Source organism: Babylonia areolata, chromosome 24, assembly GCF_041734735.1.
Source record: "Babylonia areolata isolate BAREFJ2019XMU chromosome 24, ASM4173473v1, whole genome shotgun sequence".
Classification (NCBI taxonomy): Eukaryota; Metazoa; Mollusca; class Gastropoda; order Neogastropoda; family Buccinidae; genus Babylonia; species Babylonia areolata.
Window position 1 is genome coordinate 18,866,527 of NC_134899.1, and position 21,523 is coordinate 18,888,049.

Genomic DNA, 21,523 nt, shown 5'->3' on the forward strand with positions numbered 1-21,523 from the left:
CCTCCACTAGACCTTGAGTGGTGGTCTGGACGCTAGTCATTCGGATGAGACGATAAACCGAGGTCCCGTGTCCAGCATGCACTTAGCGCACGTAAAAGAACCCACGGCAACAAAAGGGTTGTTCCTGGCAAAATTCTGTAGAAAAATCCACTTCGTTAGGAAAAAACAAACTGCACGCAGGAAAAAATACAAAAAAAATGGGTGGCGCTGTTGTGTAGCGACGCGCTGTCCCTGAGCAGAGCAGCCCAAACTTCACACAGAGAAATCTGTTGTGATAAAAAGAGAAAAAAGAAATGCAAATGATGATGATCATCATCAAGTTTGAATATAGAATTTACATACACCACCCTTCCAATCAAAGTGGTGATACATATATCTTTCCTACCATGTGTGCAGTGCTGGCAACAAGTCCAGATCTCCCAGGAGCCACGCCGCAGCAGACCCCGTTTGCCATCAAACGCCACCTTCTTCATCCACCTCCTCCTCCTCCTCTTACCCCACCACCCCCACCACCACCGGTATTGCCACTCACCCATCTTCCTCCCCATCCAGCCACGCGTCCAGCCAACCAGCGGCTTCCGCTGTGAGGCCTGAGCACCACGCAGGCTTCACCGCAGGTCATTACCCCTCACCGGACAGGGACAGAGCGAGGCCGGCAGCCGACAGAGACCCAGGGCGCGGCAGACAGGCGGACAAGGACGCGTCGGACAGCCTCTATGGACCCTGGAGCAGGAGCTGGAGCGGCAGGGACCGGGACAGGCCGCCTGACGGGGAAGGGGGGGAGGGCAGGGAGCCGCCCACCCAGGACAGGGCCACCCTCCGGAGCAGGCCCCGTCCCATGGTCACGTCCACCTCCTCCCCGAGTCTGAGCAGAGCGGACCCCGGCCTGGCCTGGAACGACGACACCACCACCAGGTGGGCGGGCCCTGAGAAACCCGTGTGCAGGTCGAGTTCCGATATACTGGACGATTTGCTGCGAGGCGATGGGGGACGGACGCCCTCGGAGCGGCATGGCAGTGAAGGCGGAAGGTCCTCGCAGTTTGTGGTGAACCCCGCCCGGGGGGACAGAATTGAAGAGGGGGACAAAGTGACTGTTCACCACCACCACATCTCGTCCACGAGATATGCCCACGTGTCGAAGGGCGTTTCGTCAGACATGAACGTATCCAGGGAAGCCCCGTGCTCGAACAACAACTCCGCCGCACACCTCCACCACCCCCACCACCACCCGGACTATCATTCCCTTCCCCATGATCATCATCAGCATCAACACCATCAACATCATCTTCACCATCATCAGCCGCCCAGTGTGTCCCAGTCTGCGTCCTCGAAACATCAGCAACCAGATCACCATCCTGGTCCTAACTACCACCAGCCAGATCACCATACGGCTGCAGCAAACTGTCGCCCAGATCATAACAACCAATCTGTTGTTGCGTCTTCGCAGAACGCTGGAAGTGGTGGTGTTGGTGCTGGAAGTCATACGAGAGAGAGAGACTCTCAGTGTGTCGCCGTTCGTTCCGTCAAAGCTCCCCCGGCCTTCCAGCCTTATGAGAACGTGACACTGCTCGCCTCGGCGTCATTGAAGAAGGAGAAGAACAGTAACGTGTCACCGTGTTCAGGGGAGGAGACAGGAGGGAGGGGCGGGGCTGGGGATGTGGGTGATCCGTCCTTGCTTTCCAGACCCTACAGCGGCGGTGGGAGTGACTGTGTGGGCCCCGCCCCGCCCCTGCAGGATTCGTCCAGTCTGAGATTTAACAAGGTAAAGTACTGTGACAATTTAACAGGTGGATAATTGATGATATGTAATTATGTTGTCGGGTGTCCTGATCCGTTTGTCTTTCTTTCCAATGTGTGTGTCTGTGTGTGTGTGTGTGTGTGTGTGTGTGTGTGTGTGTGTGTGAGTGAGTGTGGGTGTGAAGGACAGTGTGTAGTAACTGAATAATGTAACGAATGATTCATTCTTTATGCACCATTCTTTTCTCTTTCCGTTTCTTTTCCCTTTTTTTTCATAAAAACAAAACAAAATAAAGGTATCCATAATTATTGTATCCATATCATACCATCATATTACAGAATACAGATTACAGAATACTTTATTATCTCAACAAGAGAAATTCATTTGTGGTGTAAAACACATAAACAATACACGGAAATCAGTCATTCAACATGTATACACATAAAAGACATAAAATGTTTAGATGGCAACCCATGCGTTCAGTAAATAATCACAGTAGATAACAACAACACAACAGAAGCCTTTAAAAGGTAACTTAGAGTAAATCACCATTCATCACAGCCATACATGCACAACACAAAATCAGTTAAAGGATATGAATAAAATAGGCATGAAATAGTATACTAAAAGTAGACATTAGACATAAGAATATTATAATAATAATGCAGTTCAACAATACTTTGATTTAAGATGTCACATTCCACATACACACACTCTGGCATACATTTTGTCTTATTTCATTAATTAACGAGACTGGTGACCGCTGTGACTCACTTAAGGTGAACCAGAGCCACCCACAGGACCCATGCCCAGCTTGGCCGTCTAGCAGCCCAGCGAGCACCAGCACCACCACCTCCTCCAGGGACACGGCACGTGCTGCCCCGTCCAGCAGTGACCAGCTCCATCACCACACACAGCAGGAGGTGTGCCCTCCACAGCTGAGGCTGCCCCCAGGTCAGTCTGGCGCTCTTGTTCCTGCTCCACCTCCTCCCCCTCACCCTCTGTTGGAACATAGTCCTAGTGGGTTGATAACAGGCTCGCACACATGTGCGCACACACACGCACGCACACACACACACACACACACACACACACACACACACACACAAAAGTAAACCGACAGAGCGAAGAGAGACAGAGACGTCTGATGAATAAACTCAGCAGCAGAAGTCATCACACGGCCGTGCCGTTCACCGCAATTTCAGACCGGACCCTTCATGACACTCCTTGGTTTTCAGGACCTACAGGACCCAGGTTCTGCAGCCGCTGTGTCTCTGGACCGCTGTGTCAAAGGAATACGACCAGCATTGGGAATCACACAGGATCCATGACTGGGGCACAGAAAACAAGGAGTTATCATAGTGTCCGGGACGCACATGTTCTGGAATATTTAGGTTCTAGGTCACGTAGGATCTGGGCAGCATAGAATCTGATTCACGTGAAACGTGTACACTGTGAGATACGTAGTGCCCTAAACACAATGGACCTGTATGGGACACACGAGAACTTTGGTTCATATCATTAGAACATGGGTCACATATATTCTAGGACACTTATGGTCCGGTACACATAGACTCTGGGACACTTATGGTCCGGTACACATAGACTCTGGGACACTTATGGTCCGGTACACATAGACTCTGGGACACTTATGATTCGGTACACATAGACTCTGGGACACTTATGGTCCGGTACACATAGACTCTGGGACACTTATGGCCCGGTACACATAGCCTCTGGGACACTTATGATCCGATACACATAGACTCTGGGACACTTAAGGTCCGGTACACATAGACTCTGGGACACTTATGGTCCGGTACACATAGACTCTGGGACACTTATGATCCGGTACACATAGACTCTGGGACACTTATGGTCCGGTACACATAGACTCTGGGACTCGCAGACTGTGGGGCGCACGGATGTCTTGGCCTATATGACCATGTACAACGCTTATGGTAGAAGAGCACCGCTACTTTACATAGGTTGTTTTTTTGTTTTTTTTTAATCTTTAACTTATTTTATCAACATTCTCTCACGTTGTATGTCTGTCTTTTTCTCTGTCTGTCTGTCTCTCTTTCTTTCTCACTCTCACACTCACTCTCTCTTCACACACACACACACACACACACACACACACACACACACACACACACAACACAAAAGTTCGCACAGCAAAACACCACCACCACCACCACCACCAGAGGCACCTTCACGCCTGTCACCTCGCGTCCTCCCCCCTCGCCCCCCTTCTCCCCCACAGACAGCAGACCAGGGGAGACCACCCCAGCCACGGCAACACACGGCAAAGGAGGGCAGAGGTCCCCCCAGGACAACATGAAGGCACGTCTGGAGAACCTCGGCCTCAACTCCCTGCCCGGCTACCTGCCACCCCGGGTAGATTCCGGAGGAGGAGGAGGAGGAGGCGGCAGTCTTGGGGATAAGGATCACAGCGCGCGCACTGCTCCAGAACGGGGTGTGGATAGTGCGAGCCGTCAGGTGACTATGTCCAGGATTTTGTATTAGGCGTCATAGTTTTTCATTGACTTCATTTGTTCGAGATTTTAGTGTGACTTCATAAACCTTATGCGTCCAAGATTTTGAATTCATAGTCGTCGTAAACCTATTTTGAAAAAAAAAGAAAATTGTCTATTCTGCTTTTCCGTTCGACCCCACCCCCACCCCAACCCCCCTTTTATTTTTTTTTAATTTATTTATTTATTTTAATATTAATCTTCATATCATGATTCTTTCTCTTGGTTTCCGGTGTTCTGACTGGGGTTTTTTTGTTTTGTTTTTGTTTTTTTTTGTTTTTTTGTTTTGTTCATGCACTGTCGTGTTGTTTCACTGTCTACCGATTATTGATGGGTGTTGTTTTCCACGTGTTTTGTGATTTTTGTTCACTTCTCTCGCCCCCTATTTCAATGAATCGCACGTCATTCCGTTGAAAGTGGTTGTCAGTGTTCATGCACTGTAAACTTTCTTTCGTTCCTTTGATGACAGAGATTCAGTCCGGGCGGAACCACCTCCACCCCGCAGTCTGCGCAGCCCCACCCCCACCCGCACCGTTCCGCCCCAGGGTCGCTTCCTATCGTGTCATCCCTCGGGGACAGCTCTAAACGTGTGGACAAGTCCACCAGTCCGCTGGCCAGTCCCCACAACTCTCTGCCCAGTCCCGGAGACACCCCTTCCCCAACCAGTCGCTCCCCGTCTCCCCGGAACGTCTTGCACAGGGACTCTGCCGTGGCAGCCATCAGACAGCCCAGCAAGACTGCCGGCAAAGCCACGGTGGTCAGGTCCACGCCCTACTACAACACCAGCACGCAGACGGAGGTGTCGGCCTACGCCCTGAAGACCTCGGACCCCCGGGGAGTGCCCCAGTGCAGCGTGCAGATCCAGGTGGACGAGGCCGAAGGACAGCAGCCCCTGGCGCCGCCCCGGAGAGCGGCGTTGGAGGAGAAATCCATCCAGGCTCGGATGTCTCGTGACTTGCAGCGCCCAGATCTGGAGACTTCGTCAGGCCAGGTCAGAAAGGCTCCGGAGCTCCTCCAGCCCTCCCACCTGGATCAGACGGGCGTCAGGAAGTCGCCGCCCGAGGAGAAGGCCTTTTTCCAGCATCCCTTTGAAGGGATGAAGAGCATCCAGCAGAAGTACGGTCTGGACGTCGAGGAGGGGCCGGGGTCGCGGGAAGAGGGCGCCATGTTTTCCTGCGCGGCCAGGGGTGAGCAGGCGTCCATCATGCGTCAGCTGTCGGAGGAGTTCTATAGAGGCAACAGGCTGGGGGTAGGGGTCGGGGATAAACTGCACCTGTCTGCCCCTCACCTGGAGCCGGCCTTCAGGTCCCTGGACGGCAGCGGGCTAGCAGTGGGCGGGGAAGACCCCTACAGCAACATGGCGCTACGTCCCACACACGGCGCCGGCGTGTTCGGCAGACAGCTGTCGGGCTCCCAGACCAGCACGGCGGACCCCCACCACAGCCCCACCTCCCCGTGGTCACAGTCCAGCATCAGGGGCCCAGGCCCGGGGTGTCACAGAGGCCAGGAGGGCTTCCCCTGGTCTTCCCCCAGACCCCTGCAGGAGGCCAAGAAATTCAAGTCGCTGTCCGCCATCAGCCACCGGCGGGAGGCCAGTGTGCCGGTTATGGGCAGCTCCCTGGCGCAGTCCCACGAGTCGCTGAGCCCCGACGCCGTGTCGGTCAATGGCAGCAAACGCCATCCTCCCGCAGAGTCCGGACGGGACTCTTGCAGTGTGCCCAAGTCTCCTTCACCCACATCGCCACACAGTTCTTCAGAGAGTAGCGGTGTTGGCGGTCACAGGCAACATAACTTCGGAGCGTGTCGCTCCAGTTCGGGATCCTTGAGCACGGGAGTTGTTGCACGGCACACCAGGACGCAGTCAGTGGACTCCTTGTTGAGTGACCGGGCAGCCGGTGGCCCCAAGGACAGGGGGCCCAGGGCAGGGAACGCCGACAGGACCGCCATGGACAGCTCTTCCCTGAAGAAAGCCAACACCGACATAGGCAGGAAGCCGTCCATGAAGAAAGCCTACGGAATATACGACGACAGCGATGTGCATGTTGCCGCTAAGGACCACAGGACGAGCACGGACCCCGCAGAGAGGGGGAAAGGCGTCAGTTCGGACTCCCTCCCTCTGGGCCAGATTCGGGAAGAAGGGGACTCGGTGTTCCTGTCCACGTCCAAGCCCCAGAGGTCCGGGGAGTTCACGCGGGGCAGGCCACAGGGAGAGGCCCCTGACCCCCGCCACGGCCTGGACAGCTGGAGGGACGACCTGGACAGACGGACGGGACGCTTCCACTCCAGGTCCACCTCAGAGCTGATCCCGTTCTCCAGGGACCACGCCCTCAAAGGGCTCGAGACGCCACCCTCCTCCTCCTCCTCCTACTCCTACTCCTCCCACAGACCTCCCCGTCTCTTCGACGGCAGTATCGATTCCGGGGTGGGTTCGGAGATCTCGTGCCGGGCCGACGGGATGGCCACTCCCTCGGAAACCCCACGCTCTCCTTTCCTGCCCCTGGACAACCCCACAGGTGCGGAGCTGAAGCAGATCCAGCAGCAGGCCGTCATCAGTTTCCTGCAGCGCAAGACAGGCAAGTCCTTCCACTCCCCGGAGCCGTCGCTGTACGAACCGGCCACCTCTGCCGCCAGCACCCCGCGGGTGGCCCCCCAGCCCAAGGCGACAGCAGACCCCGTGGCGGACCTCATCTCCAAAACCAACGCCAACCTGGCCAAGCGGGCCGACAGTCTCCGGCGTTCCAGCTCCATCTGCTCGCGCTCATCCAGCGCTGATCACGTGGAGGTGAGCCGCTCGCGCAAGGAGACGGAGTGGAGCCGGCTGAGGAGCTCGGGGTCCTTCAACTACGGGTCCAACCGGAGCTCGGTGTGCTCGGACAACACCTACGAGGACATCAGCGTCTTCGGGCCTTCCACGCCTAGGGGGTCTGTTCAGGAGGCGGAGAAGGGAGGGCGGGTAGGTCCTGTTCTGTGTTCTGGGGCACCTTGTCTGGGGACTGTTTGGTTTGTGTGTGGTGTTCGTGTCCGTGTGTGTGTGTATGTGTGTGCGTGTGTGTGTGTGTGTTTGTGTATGTGTGTGTGTGTGTGTGTGTGTTCGCGGCACTGATATTGTGTGTGTGTGTGTTTCTCAATGTCTATGTGTGGAGAGGCTGGGGGGAGAGGGGTGGGGGCCTGAGAGGGATTGTGGATGATGGAGAGATAAGCGGGTATAGTGTATGAGAGAGAGGGAGAGACATTGAGAAGTAGAGAGAGGCAAGTGTGTGGGGAGTGGCGATGAACTTGAGATACACACAAGAGAGCCTGTAGACGGGTTGGTTGAGAGAGAGAGAGAGAGAGAAGGGGGGGGGGTAGATATGGAGAAAGAAAGAGAGATAGGGTTTGTGTTGTGTGTGTGTGTGTGTGTGTGCGGAGGGGGGGGGGCTTTGTTTGTTGGGGATGCATATGCATTTCTGTCTGCGGTTTTTTGTTGTTGTTTGTTTGTTTGTTGTTTTTGTTGTTGTTGTTGTTGTTTTTTACGTGCGTTGTATGTTTGCTTGCGGACAAACGTGAAAAGATAATTCCATCGTTACGTCTCAACAGCTAGCTTTTGATTGAACCACCTCCATCATCATGACTTTTAACCAGCATTGTGAACTTTTGTGTTGTTCAAACTACACATCAATTGCTGGCCAGGACTTCAGGTAAAAATGTTGATTCCGTCGTGTTACAGATATACAAGACATACAACATCCTGCTGATGTTGTTGTTGTTTTTTTGTAACCACATACTGAAGGCTACAGGTCTCACGACAGACTTTTAGGGCGTGGGGCTTGCCTCTCTCTCTAACACAGATGTATTGCACCAGTCGCCTTTTTTTCCTCCCTTCCACAATCCAGGTGATGTTTCTGTTCATTAAAGTAATGAAAACAAAGTTTCATGAACCGTCTTTCTGTTAATCAAAGTAATAATGTGGAGTGATGGTCTAGAGGTAATGTGTCCGCACAGGAAGCGAGAGAATCTGACCGCGCTGGTTCGAATCACGGCTCAGCCGCCGATATTTTCTCCCCCTCCACTAGACCTTGAGTGGTGGTCTGGACGCTAATCATTCGGATGAGACGATAAACCGAGGTCCCGTGTGCAGCATGCACTTATCCCACGTAAAAGAACCCACGTCAACAAAAGGGTTGTTCCTGGCAAAATTCTGTAGAGAAATCTACTTCGATAGAAAAAACAAATAAAACTGCACGCAGGAAAAAAAATACCAAAAAAAAAAGCAGAAAAAAGTGTGGCGCTGTAGTGTAGCGACACGCTCACCCTGGGGAGAGCAGCCCGAATTTCACACAGAGAAATCTGTTGTGATAAAAAGAAATACAAAACACAAACAAAAAATAAAAACAAGTCTCGCGAGCCGCATGGGTATTTAAGGCGGAGGAGTTATCCCGGGGGCAAGTTTCCGTTGAGTGAAAACTTTTGATGCAGGAGTTATCCCGGGGGCAAGTTTCCGTTGAGTGAAAACTTGTGATGCAGGCAAGGAGAAAAGGAGACATATGTGGCGCTGCACTGATAATTATTGCTGTAGCAGCCTGAGATCGCACTCAGACATTTTGTTTTGACGTTGATTAATTATTACTTAAAGTAGCACCCGTTCAAAAGAATACATCACGATTCAGGTACAGCCCGATGCGGTTTAATAATAAAACAGAAAAAAAAGAAGAATACACAGCACTGTGCGACAGAAAGAATGGCACAGTGCGGTGTACTACAACACAGCACAGGTTGCACCACCTCGCAAATCATCAAGTGTAATATAGTTCGAATGCAGTGCGGCAGAACATTTTGCAATACAACACAACACAAACCACTTTGTGAACATGGCACGTTACAATACAAATACAGAGCCATAACACAACACAATATAGCAGAACACAAAATTATAAATACAGTTCAATACTAAAAGAAAAATACAGTCAACTTTATTTCTTCTACAACACAGTACCACACAAAAAGTACCAGTACAGTGTCACACAATAATGTTGTTGGATGCAGGGTGGTAGGGTTTATATCATGGAAACAGATGGCTTCGTGGTTGTGAAGATTCGTAAACGAACAAAGCTTAAAGGCATGGATGTTGCCCACTCCAGTGTGACCGAGTAAACGCCAGAACAAAATGAAAAAGACTGAAAAGCGCTGTTTGTGTTTGTGTTAACAAAGTTTTCATTGTTTACCGTGTTGAGTCGACATAGGCGGTTCAGCTGCAGTGTGTGTGTGTGTGTGTGTGTGTGTTAATCTCTGTGTGTGTGTGTTGTATGGACTGTGAGGAGTGCGAGAGAGAGAGAGAGAGAGAGAGAGAGAGAAACGGGTAGGGGGAGAAAAAGAGAGATGCGATGGGGGAGAGGGGTTGTGGTATGGAGAGACACAGGGGTGTTATGTAGGACAAAAGTACATATATATGTTTGTGTGATGGGGAATGTGAGAGCGGACTGGAAAGAGATATCAGTAGATTGAGATATACTGGTATCCGGTAGCGCGAAAGAGCGGGCCGACAGTACAGGACAGAGAAATAGGGGGTGTGCGTGCGTGTTTAAAATGTGTGTGTGTGTGTGTGTGTGTGTGTGAAGTCATGAATAAGTGAGTGCATGAGTTTGTGTGAGTTTGATTCTTTGTTGTGCATGTGTTTGTGCGCGCGCGTGCAAGTGTGTATGTGGAGAGAGAGAGAGAGATTTTTATTTCAAGAGGTTAAGAGAATAAGCATAATTGCTTTTTTACATCCAGTCCCTAGGGCAAATTTGAATAATGAAAAAAATGGTGGCGGGGAAAGGAAAGTGCATGCACAAGAAAGAGAGAGAGAGAGAGAGGAAGGAAGGATGCCTATGTATTTGAATGGACGTGTACATGCCGTTACAAATGTTTTGCGCATGCAGGTGGCGTTTGTGTTTATGTGGCGGCATTTGCTTGTCCGTCTGTTCAGTGACAAGTACTATAGTATTCGTGTGTGTGTGTGTGTGTGCGCGCGCGCGCGCGTGTGTGTGTGCGCGCGTGTGTGTGCGTGTGTGTGTGTACGCGCATGTGTGTGTTGTTTCTTCTTCAGGACCAGACCACTGTTAAGCAAATCTTGCCTGGTCACAGCGGGGGTCAGCGGTAAGGATCTGTTTGTTGTTGTGTGTTTTGTTCTGTTTCACCTTTGTATTCTTTCTGCAGTTATATAATTATGTCTTCCTTTGTTCCCCCCTCCCACTAGTTATGTGTGTGTGTGTGTGTCCCCTTCTAACACTATCTTCCTCCTTGTTTGTTCTGGTCAGTTTGATAGCTTTATTTTCTCACCCTCTCTGTCTCCTGGTTGCTTTCGTTTTGCTTTGTCATTGCTGTGTCGGACTGACAGAAACAGTCTTCTTTCATACGCATGGAGCTGTACACACAAATTACAAAGGGTGCCGATGATGTCTTCCTCGCCCTCCCGACATGACAGACGGTCCATCCAGTTGTATTACAGTTCTGCTAATAAAGATGGGAATGTACAGTGAAAAGATTCAGAGCTTTATCGGTGGGGGTTTTTTTGGTTTTTGTTTTTGTTTTTTGTTTGTTTGTTGTTGTTTTTTTGGTGTGTTTTTTTTCCGTTAGTTACATTTTTGGTTTTTGTCTGTCTGTTAATTCCGTGAATTGAACGTACCGTCTGTTATCTCCCATTTTCCGTGTCCCGTTGGAGTGAGCAAGACCACAAAGTAAGCCAAATAGTCACCATTAGGACACACGGTGACGCCCTGTTCTTCAAGTGTGATTCCTGCATAATGCCTCCTCTCGCAGAATGGCCTAAGCTCTTGCATCAACAAGGTGATATATATACGCACGCATTCCGATTCCAGCGAAACTACGTTGAGAAATACTGTGCCTATGCGTCTTGCTGAACTGTTACATAACTAACTACACGCTGGTATGTGGGTGCGGGGCAGTGAGAGGAGGGAGGGAGGGACAGAAAGCGTGTCACTGAGATTAGGCAGGTTTTATTATTGCTTGACGTTTGGTTTGCGTGTTAGGTGTTGCTCGCAACGTGTGCCACGATAAAGGGTGCTAAAGTTGCTTTATGGCAATTGTCATTAAAAAAAAAAAAAAAAAAAAAAAAAAATCGAGAGAGGGTTATTGGAAATATAGCTGTTTGGAGAAAAGATGGTATATGTGGAGTGATGGCCTAGAGGTAACGCGTCCGCGCAGGAAGCGAGAGAATCTGACCGCGCTGGTTCGAATCACGGCTCAGCCGCCGATATTTTCTCTCCGTCCACTAGACCTTGAGTGGTGGTCTGGACGCTAGTCATTCGGATGAGACGATAAATCGAGGTCCCGTGTGCAGCATGCACTTAGCGCACGTAAAAGAACCCACGACAACAAAAGGGATGTTCCTGGCAAAATTCTGTAGAGAAATCCACTTCGATAGGAAAAACAAATAAAACTGCACGCAGGTTTTTTTGTTGTTTTTTTTAAAGGTGGCGTTGTAGTGTTTCGCCGCGCTGTCCCTGGTGAGAGCAGCCCGAATTTCACACAGAGAAATCTGTTGTGATAAAAAGAAATACAAATACAAATACGGAGAACTTTACGTGAGTATCTCCACATACCATCTTTCCTGCCATGCGTTTTCTGTCGTGTGTTTCCTTGAAGTGTATTGGTGAATGTTGCTCTGTCTTCCATGGCAAGTGATGGCCGAGTGGTCAGATTACTAGTTCTCGCTCCAACGGGTCTGTGAAGGTCGTGGTTCGAGTCCCACCAGCGCATTTTCGTTCAAGGATGAAGATTGTTGTTTTGTTTTTTCAAACCTCTAAGATCAGCATGATTATGAAGAGCACCTGGCAGTGCCTTAACCCCCATTGTGTGTTCGTTTATGCAGAAAACGAAATACACGTGTTTAAGACCCTCGTACTACTGTCGGCGTTCCGTGGATTGTGGCAGCACGAACACATCCGGATTCACCCATCCCTGGTCACCCCTCTTCTTCTTCTTGTCCTCCTCCTCCTCCTCCTCCTCCTCCTTCTTCTTCTTCTTCTTCTTCTTCTTCTTCTTCTTCTTCTTCTTGTCCTCCTCCTCCTCCTCCTCCTCCTTCTTCTTCTTCTTCTTCTTCTCCTCCTCCTCCTTCTCCTTCTTCTTCTTCTTGTCCTCCTCCTCCTCTTCCTCCTCCTCCTCCTCCTTCTCCTTCTTCTTTCTTCTTCCTCTTCCTCCTCCTCCTCCTTCTTCTTCTCCTCCTCCCCATTCTTCTTCTTCTTCTCCTTCTTCTACTTTTGCCCTCCTCCTCCCACCCTCCTCCTTCTTCTTCTTTTTCTACTTCTTGCCCTCTTCCTCCCTCCTCCTTCTTCTTCTTATCCTCCTTGTTATCCTCCTTCCTCCTCCTCCTCCTCCTCCTCCTTCTTCTTCTTGCCCTCCTCCTCCCTCCTTTTCCTCCTCCTTCTTCTTCTTTTTGCCATCCTCCTCCCTCCCCCTCCCTCCTCCTCCTCCTCCTCCTCCTTCTTGCCCTCCTCCTCCCTCCTCCTCCTCCCTCCTCCTCCTCCTCCCTCCTCCATCTTTTTGCCCTCCTTCTCCTCCCTTCTCCTCCCTCCTCCTCCTCCTCCTTCTTCTTCTTCTTCTTGCCCTCCTCCTCCTCCTTATCGTTTTCCGTTTGCGTTTGGAGATCAACTAACGAGATGAAATGGATGGTCATCGGGAGAGTTTCCACAGGCCCTTGCAGCTTGCCGTGTTTTGGGTCGTGGGTGTCAGCCAGATCTGCTTTCTCAGACCCAGCTTCAATCTTGAGGTACATCTCCCCCAGTAGATGTGATTAAATTTACAACCATATTTTTGATTAAATTTTGCTCAGCAAGGAGCAGAACAACTATTGTAAAATTTATTTCACAACTCGCCCCTCCATACTTGCAAAACAAGGAAGGACAAAGATTGCAAAGGGAGAGAGAGAGGAGATAGGCTCGAACATGAAAAAGAACAACAACCAGAGCCTCACCTTGTTAAAAAGAATTTCACGTGTGAGTGACTACAGTTCAGGGAGCAAGCCAGGCGTGTGGTGCTGTGCATGCGTAACCTTACCGGAACACACAAGGCATTGCAAGCAATCACACCCTGACCTCGCTAAGGTCAAGGGCACGGGGTGGTCAGTCGCCTTGTGTCAAGTTATAAATAGGCAGGTGTTGCAGGTGTTGACATGTGGGGTGTAGTGGGGGAGCGACAGCTTTGACCAGTTCGTTGTTGGCTGGCCACAGTACCTTTCTGTTCGGACGCCGTGGTGGACGTGTGAAGCGTGTCACTGTTGGCGCTAAGAATCAATCGCGAGAACTGGATTCAGTATTGCTTCTTACCTTCTTTTTTTTTTCATTGGCGTTGGTGGAGAGTTTCAGGAGTTCGTTCCGTGGTTGTGCCCGAGAAACAACGATGGTGTTGGAGAGTGGAGAGTGTAAAGTACAGGGGTTTTGAGCGTGTGTGTGCGTTTGTTTGTGAACTCAGTGGACTGTATTTTGATCAACATGCCCAACTTGAGACGGTAAGATCCATGTCCTGACTGTTTGTGTCTCATTGTCTTGTGTATGATTTTCTTTTTGCGTCTCTGTCTCGGTCTGCCTTCATCTCAGCAGATCCATTAATTGTTTGCTTCCTTCCTGTTTCTGTCAGGTTAAATTCGTTGCATCACTTTGTCATCTCATAGGCAATGGAATCATTAGTGAAACAATGGCGCACGTGCATGTGCGCGAGTGTATGTAAGTTTGTTTGTTTTTCAGTTTGTCACAGTTAATTATCAGCGTTTTTGTGTTTTTTAGTATACAAGTTCCCCATGAAGATTTGGCATGAACATGCTGATAAGTGAATAACTAAATACATATTATGTTTAAAAGAAATAAAGAGAGAGAAATTTAGGCTTTTGAATATAAAATGTATTATCACCTGTTCGAAAACACATCTCCAGTTTTCGCGGATAAAGGACTAGTATGATTTTATGTCAGTCTTTAACACCCTCCTTTCCATGTAGATGCCTGTCTGTTTCATCAACTTTCTTTCTCTAGCCCCATTTATCTCTACCTGACACTCTCTCGCTCTGTCTTTCCATTCTAACCCCCACCCTGCGTTCTCTCTCTGCCTGTTATCGCTGTCTGTCTGTCTCTTCATGTTCTTGTTCTTGTTCTCCTCCTCCTGCGTATCCTTCTTCCCTTCCTCACTAAGCCATTCTTCCTCTACTTCCTCTTCTCCTCCTCCTCCTCCTCGTTTTTCCTCTTCTTCCCTTCGTGAGCCTGTGCCATACTGGCTGTGTCCAGAACTGGAGAGTGATAATCCCACTCGGAACTTTTCGTGTACATAGCCCCCCCTCCTCCCCACCTCACCCCACCAGCCCACCTTCCTCCAACTCCACCCTCCCCTCACCGAAGAGAACCTGGCATGTAACACATCAAGCTACGCTCAATCGGGTGCATTCTGTCAGAACTTGGGTGATTAGTCCAGTGTGAGGCCTCCGCCTTCAAGACCAAAAGCGGGTAGGGATCGGGGTGAGGGTGGATTCTGAGTGGGGGGGGAGGGAGGGTAGGGGGCTGTTGGATTTATCTGAGCGCTGAACTGTATGTGTACGTACGTGGTACCTGTTAGTGTGCCAGTGTTAGAGGCCAGGTGTGTTTTGACTGGTATTAGCGCTTTAGGGGTGTAAGAACGCAGGTGTGGAATACCTGAGTTGCTTGTGCCTGGGGTGGTTGGTCGAAAGGTCCGTGGGTTCGCATCCTAGTAGATTCTGTGGTGGGTGAATGGTGATTTGTTGTTGTTGTTGTTAGGATCCTCCAGATCACCAGGTGTAAAGGTCTGTTGGTGCATAGCAGGTTCAGTATGGTCAGGTCTACGCATCGGATTAAATTGCTCATGTTCAAGATCCCGCCGTTCGTGTGTGTGTGTGTGTGTTGTGCGTTTGTGTGTGTGTGTGTGTGTGTGTGTGAGTTGTGTATGTGTGTTTGTGCGTGCGTGTTTTTATGTGAGTGTGTATGGTGACGTGTGTGTGTGTGTGGTTGTGTGTTCGAATCTGTGTGAGTGAGAGAGAGAGAAAAAAAAAGAGTACAAGTGACAGTGCCAACAGAGACAGATAACTCGAGAGAGATAGAGAGAGACAGAGAGGGGAGACTTGCTGAGTGAACAGGAAGAGAGGTAGACAAGACAGAAACAGCCAATCGAAACTGGCAGACTGCGAGGCAGCAAGCTTCCAAAACACTCGCGCATCTGTATACCACTGACATGTAAAATCAGTCATTTACCTTTCAGTGCAGAGGACAAGTCAGTACACAGCACTGTGGTTTGGTCAAAGGTGTGTGCCTGCCCCTTTTGTTGTATCATTGTATCCATGGAGGAAGGGCCATGCCATTACTCATGTCCTGTGGATTATAGTTATCACATTCTGTGCATGACACAGATGGTTCATTTTGAGGGATTCTGGATAAGTATAAATGGTTTATAACATGTCAGGTTAGGCGATCTGCTGATCCGACTGGCTACAATATTTGATTAATGGAAATGGTATAGTGATAGGTGTTCAGTAGCATCGCTCTCTCTCTCTCTCTCTCTCTCTCTCTCTCACTCTCTCTCTCTCTCTCACTCTCTCTCTCTGTGATATATAGAACAGTGCCGGACACACCGAATCACATTCATGACTCAGACTGACCGTCAGCGTGCTCACAGAGCCAGTACAGATTAAGCTAGTCGGTCTGTCTGTACCGTGGCTAGTGTTGATTCTGTCACTTTTTCTGCTTCACTGATTCTCCTCCAAGTCACACTGCATTGCGTGGGTAGACTTCCTTATTAAGCATTCTGTTTTAGTCTCCGTCAGTGTTTGTGTGTGTGTGTGTGTACACGTGTGTGTGTGTATGTGTGTGTGTGTGTTTCACCAATGTGTGTGTGTGTGTGTGTGTGTCCTTTTCTCAGACACGCGCGCGCGCGCGCGCACGCGCATGCGTACCTTGTCTCCCTCCTCTTCACTGATCTCCGCAACCCACCATCCCCAGCCCTCTCCATTTCACAGTTTTATTACTTTAATTTTTTTCCTTTTAATGCCAGCGTGTGCAAATATCAAGCCCAGGAAAAAAGGTTAGTGGTAGAGTCTCTTGTTGAACCTTTAGGTTTCAGGTGGAGGAGAGTTGCAGTACAGTTATATGAGAGTTTTATGTGAGCCTTCGGCGAACATCCAACTGTTACTGTCGGAACTGTTACAAGAAATGATAAATCCGGAATCAATTAAAAGTGTACACCCCCATCTGGCTTTCACGTTTTCAGACCCTTCCTCTTTTTCCGCAAGCCCTTCTCTCCCACCACTTCTCAAGAGAAAGAGGGTGGGACAACCCACGTTTAATCCAGGAATGTCAGTAGAGTTGAACTTACTTTTTCCCTTTTTCAAAAACCTTTTTTTCGGACCGCACAGTCGCCTGCCTGTGCATTCCACCTGGATGTTTGTCTGCCTCTGACACCGAAATACAACGCTTTTTTTTCTGTCGCGCTATCCCATTGGCTTACGGCTAATTGGTGCACTGAAGCAGACGACACTTGTCTCTTTTGGAGCGTGTGTGAGTCTGTGTGTGTGTGTGCGGGGCGCACACTAAAGCTTGTGTTTATTTTTTAACCAGTCAGTGGTCCAGAAATAGTGCTGCATTTTCAACAGGGATGGAGTAAAGAGTGAAGGTTGATTTTCTGTAATACCTTTGTGCTACCTGTTTCCATGTTCTTCGGCAGTGAAACTCGGTGCAATTGTTTTAGTTTTTGGTGGTGTAGTTTTAGCGTTGCCTGTTGGTCGTGTTTTGTTTCATGATGTGAAGGCAGACCTGGAATTATTAATTTTGTGTTTTACGAGGCTGTGTCCGTAAAACCAGAGTTGTGGGAACAAACACCGCATAATATTATGCAGTCTTTGATGTGAACACACGAAACTGGAACAGTATCTGGGTACGTGAAGAACAAGGGTAGTGAATGTGACTGAGCAGTGGTCGTTTCACGATGTCTCAGTGGACACCTGGAATCGGGTTCGGTTTGTATTCGAGCTCTGGCTCTGTGAGCAGTAAGCCGGCAGCCGTCACCTTGACTGGCTTCTCCATGGAACCTCAGTGAGTGTGATGTAATGGTGTGGGGGTGGGGGATGGAGGGGGGCTCTGTATGAATGTGTGTGTGTGTGGGGGGGGGGTGTGGATGGGGTGGGGGGAGGGTAGCAGTGAAGAGGATGTCATATTTGGTACATCTTCCTCGCACACCTAAAAAGTAAAAAGAGAAGTGCAGCGTGCACACTATGCAGTAGTCGCCTTTCTGTCCCATGAATGCGAGTGTTGGAGAGAGAGAGAGAGAGGTGGGGGGAGGGAGAGAAAGATGTCATTTAAGACGCAGCTCCTTCACCATTGAAGTCTTCTTTTTTTTTTAAAGCCGAGAATACTAAAAAGCTTTAATGTATGTTAATGTGTCGCGTCCCTGAGAAGAGAAAGAGAGGGGAGAAGAGATGCCCCGGGTCGTATAAATGGCCACAACAAAGGCACGATTGTGTATCTCTAGACAACAGTTTCCCATCCCCACCTGAACAGTGTCAACCTGAACAAAGAGCGCGCGCGTGCCAGTAAAGTTCAGATCATGACACAGTGAACTGTGAAAACGACAGAGGGGGGTGGGAGCTGGAGAAGGGGCAGGGGAGAGGAAACGCCTGGGTGCAGGTGCATCCATGTGCGCAACAGCAGTCTTTGTGTGAACACACTCACGCTGAGCCAAACGTTGTGCACGTGCACCGGATCGATCGTTATAAGCGAAACGATTTGCGACAGATGGCATGGATGGAGGATGACATTCTGTGTGAGAGTGCTGGGGGAGGAGGGGGGAACGGGAAGGGGGGAGGGTCTGTCATTTGTCGTGTTCAGTTTGGTTTTGTGGTGAATGGGAATGGGGTCCTGAGATTAAACTGGTGTTGGAGTTTTAAGGAGAGTGGGAGGAGGGGCAGTATGGCTGTTTGTTGACGTGGGTTTTTTTTCCCCCTTTTTGAATATATATTAATATCAACTGTCATTACCGTCCGCTATACGTACGCACACGAGATCTCTCTATCACTTGGTTTATTTACATGTCAATCTCCTAAACGTTCCATAATAATATGTGGATTTCGTTTGTGATACTTGCTTGTGTTTTGTTTATTTACCTAACGATCTGTCTACCTATCTATCTGGTTTTTTGTCAGGTACTACGCGTTATGTAGCTTTTTTGTTATTTCCTGGTGCATACTTTTAATCTTGTATGACGTAGCGTCTGCAACAGATGGCGTTTATAGAAAAGAAAGAAAAAACACAGAAGCGCTTATCGGTTATCCTCGAAAATAAATATGTTTTCAGTGTCTTCCATTCACTCGCGTAGTTACACGCACTCATGAGTGCGTGCACGAACGTGCGCTACTGTCGTTGTTGCCTTTATTTTAATAGCTTTCACAAGCGAGCTTCAGAAAATACTGCACTTCGAAAAAAAAAAAAAAGTCGATATGAAGTCGTATAAAACGAAATCAAGTTACTTGTTCAAGAAGACTGGTTTAAAGCTGTCAGGTTTTATCAACGTTTCCCAAAACATACTGTATTTCTGTCACCACTGGGGGACTCTTCTCAAATCCGGGATCCTCAGTCACTGAGCTGTGAATATAACAAAACCCGGTGGAACCTGAGTGGTGTGGTGTAGTTCTTAAACGTACAGCCAGTCATACAAACACGCGAGGCTGTCTTGCTTTAAGCAGCTCAGTTACATTGTCTCACAAATGTGAGAACACTAGCAGAAGACTCGAAAACAGCACAAATTTGCGGAATCACTATTGCCTTTTGTTTACATGAGCGTTCCATTAAATCCAGACCACTGTTGCCTGTTGTTTACATGGGTGTTCGAAAGGTATGCATTAAGTATGTATTGTAAACTTGAGAACTATTAAAGTCACGCCATATTTCTATAAATTTGTAAAGTTCCAATTGGTCTCTCCAAAGTAAACGATTTCTGTTTGATGTATCATATTGATATTGTGCGCGTACGCGCATGTGTGCGAATGCGCAAACGTGCATGCTAATGGGTTTTGTGTGTATATTTGCTTGTGTGTGTGTGTGTGTGTGTGTGTGTGTTCCTAAAATATCAAGTATTGTTGACATCGTGCACGTGTCATTTTCACAGAGAGATGGGATGGGGGATGGGATATGAATGGATTTGTTTTACCCAATAAAGTCAGTAGCCCCTGCATGAATGGGATGCATTGAATATAATTATTATGCATTATTTTTTTATACAAAAAATTCTAAGTGAGAGAGACAGACAGACATACAGCGCGCGCGTGTGTATGTGTGTGTGTGTGTGTGTGTGTGAGTACTGACGGGTGGGGTTATCGCTTTCCACCTGAGAGCTCAGGTCTTATGGATTCAGCATGGTTGTAAATCTCACTGGTATAGTGTAGTGTAGTGTCACCGATGTGTCAGGTATACGTGCAGTATAAATCTGGACTATTACCACTGTTGCCGAGGTGGCTACTGGAACGTTGTTGGAAATGTAAAGTGTTTGTAAAGTGTTTGATGTAACCATTCTGTCTGTCCCATGAATGCCAGTTTGTGTCTTTTCCGAGACATCCAGAGAGAGATAGAGAGAGAAAAGGGGGTGGGGGGGGGGGGGGGAGAAGGAAAAGAATTGGAGATAGATTTTATGCGGGACGGAATGTTTGAGCTCGCTCGCTTGTTCTTGTGTGTGTGTGTGTGTGTGTGTATGTGGAGGGGGGGGGGGGTGATCGTGCACTTAAGTTTTTGTGTGTGTGTGTGTGTGTGTATTTGTGTGAGTGTGCGTGTGTGTGTGTGTGTGTGTGTGTGTGTATTGTACGCGTCACTATTAGGAGGTATATAGCCTACTAGTAACATTCAGGCAGAACAAAGAAGTAAAGAGGGTACTTAAACAGAGTTAAAAGAATGAGAACGCATAGGCACAATCATATGAACATGCATGCATGTATGTGAGGCAGATCAACAGACACCTCACACACACACACACACACACACACACACACACACACTTGCACACTCGTGGGAACGCAGAGAAAAATGGTGTGTTTTGTGCTGATGTAAACATTTATTAAATAAAAATCGAAATATTTAGCCCCAAGGAAAAGGTAAGGGGACTGGAAAATGTTTGGAACGATATAGGATAGGAAATGAACTAGAGCGATGTGATCAGCCAACTTCAGTTTATCTAATGGGTTGCCAAAGTGAAACTCAGATTTATGTTCCGAACACCTGTGTTTCATTGTTCGCGAAGGAATTCCGACTTGAAAAACCGACTGAACGGATACCATCTTCGCCTGGGGCACCTGATGGACAGGAGGATTGTGTCAGGTGAAAATCACACGTAAACCTCTGCTCACTGAACTGTACCGGATGTTAGAGGTCGGTGAAGGTAAACTGTCGTTTTGGCAAATTGATACAAAGTAGAATCATGTGGGGAAAAAACTTTTTTTAGCTCACTACCTTTTTCATAGTCATGCGGGAAGAAAAGGTCGTAATTCACCTGCTTGCAATGCTGAACTCTCATTTTACTGACGATGGCAAGGTGATATAATGTAAGATGAAGCGAGACGTCAAAAGTAATCCAGTGTAAGGTGATGCAGGACGTTAAGTGTATCTGAAACCGTGGACTTCTGCTGTATTTTCGCAGGGGTATTGTCGAATATTTCTTCTCCGAAACTGAACATTATGTTCCCAAGGTGTCATTTGCTACAAAATATTAAAAAGAACTGCTTTTCGTATTGTAATGAATTCGAAACGGATATGTGAAACGTTGAGAAACTCAAGATGATACCAGCCAGTTTTATTTCCACGTGAAAGTGAGTGTGTTCTGGTGTCCGAGATACGTGCGTGCTCAGTTGTATGCGTTCGTGCGTTTTGATAGGGGTGTGAGTTTGCGAGCACCTGCGTGCGTGCCGTCCGAAGACTTTGTGCCGGTGGAGGGAATGCTATGGGTTAATGTGAGCAGGACTTGGGGCGGGTGAGAGAGTGAGAGGGGTGGTGGTTGTGATGCGTTGCAGACACTGAAAAGGCCCTGGCATGGCAAGTTATCTCGGGACTAATGGACTGACTACGTGCTTGTCCCTTGTCTGTTGACTGTTGTCACGTGCAGTGTCTGTCGGCTCCAATGAGATGTTCTTCCACGTGTGCTGGTCAAGGGTCTGCCCCGATCCCGTTTCTGTCTGCCTGCCTGCCAGACTTGCCGTGTTGCATGTCTATATCATGTCATGGGCTATTCAACAGTATTGTTTCCC

General features: G+C 48.8%; 1 protein-coding gene across 4 annotated transcripts in view; it reads left to right on the top strand.

Annotated features, from left to right (window-relative positions):
* Positions 1-21,523, top strand: part of LOC143299037 (uncharacterized) — a 216,355-nt gene that overhangs the window by 130,126 nt on the left and 64,706 nt on the right. For all 4 annotated transcript variants that reach the window (XM_076612123.1, XM_076612124.1, XM_076612125.1 and 1 more), the window contains 5 exons: positions 397-1,762; positions 2,518-2,692; positions 4,005-4,240; positions 4,745-7,228; positions 10,340-10,389. In XM_076612123.1, coding sequence (XP_076468238.1) covers positions 397-1,762; positions 2,518-2,692; positions 4,005-4,240; positions 4,745-7,228; positions 10,340-10,389 — 4,311 coding nt within the window. The remainder of the gene's footprint in view (positions 1-396; positions 1,763-2,517; positions 2,693-4,004; positions 4,241-4,744; positions 7,229-10,339; positions 10,390-21,523) is intronic.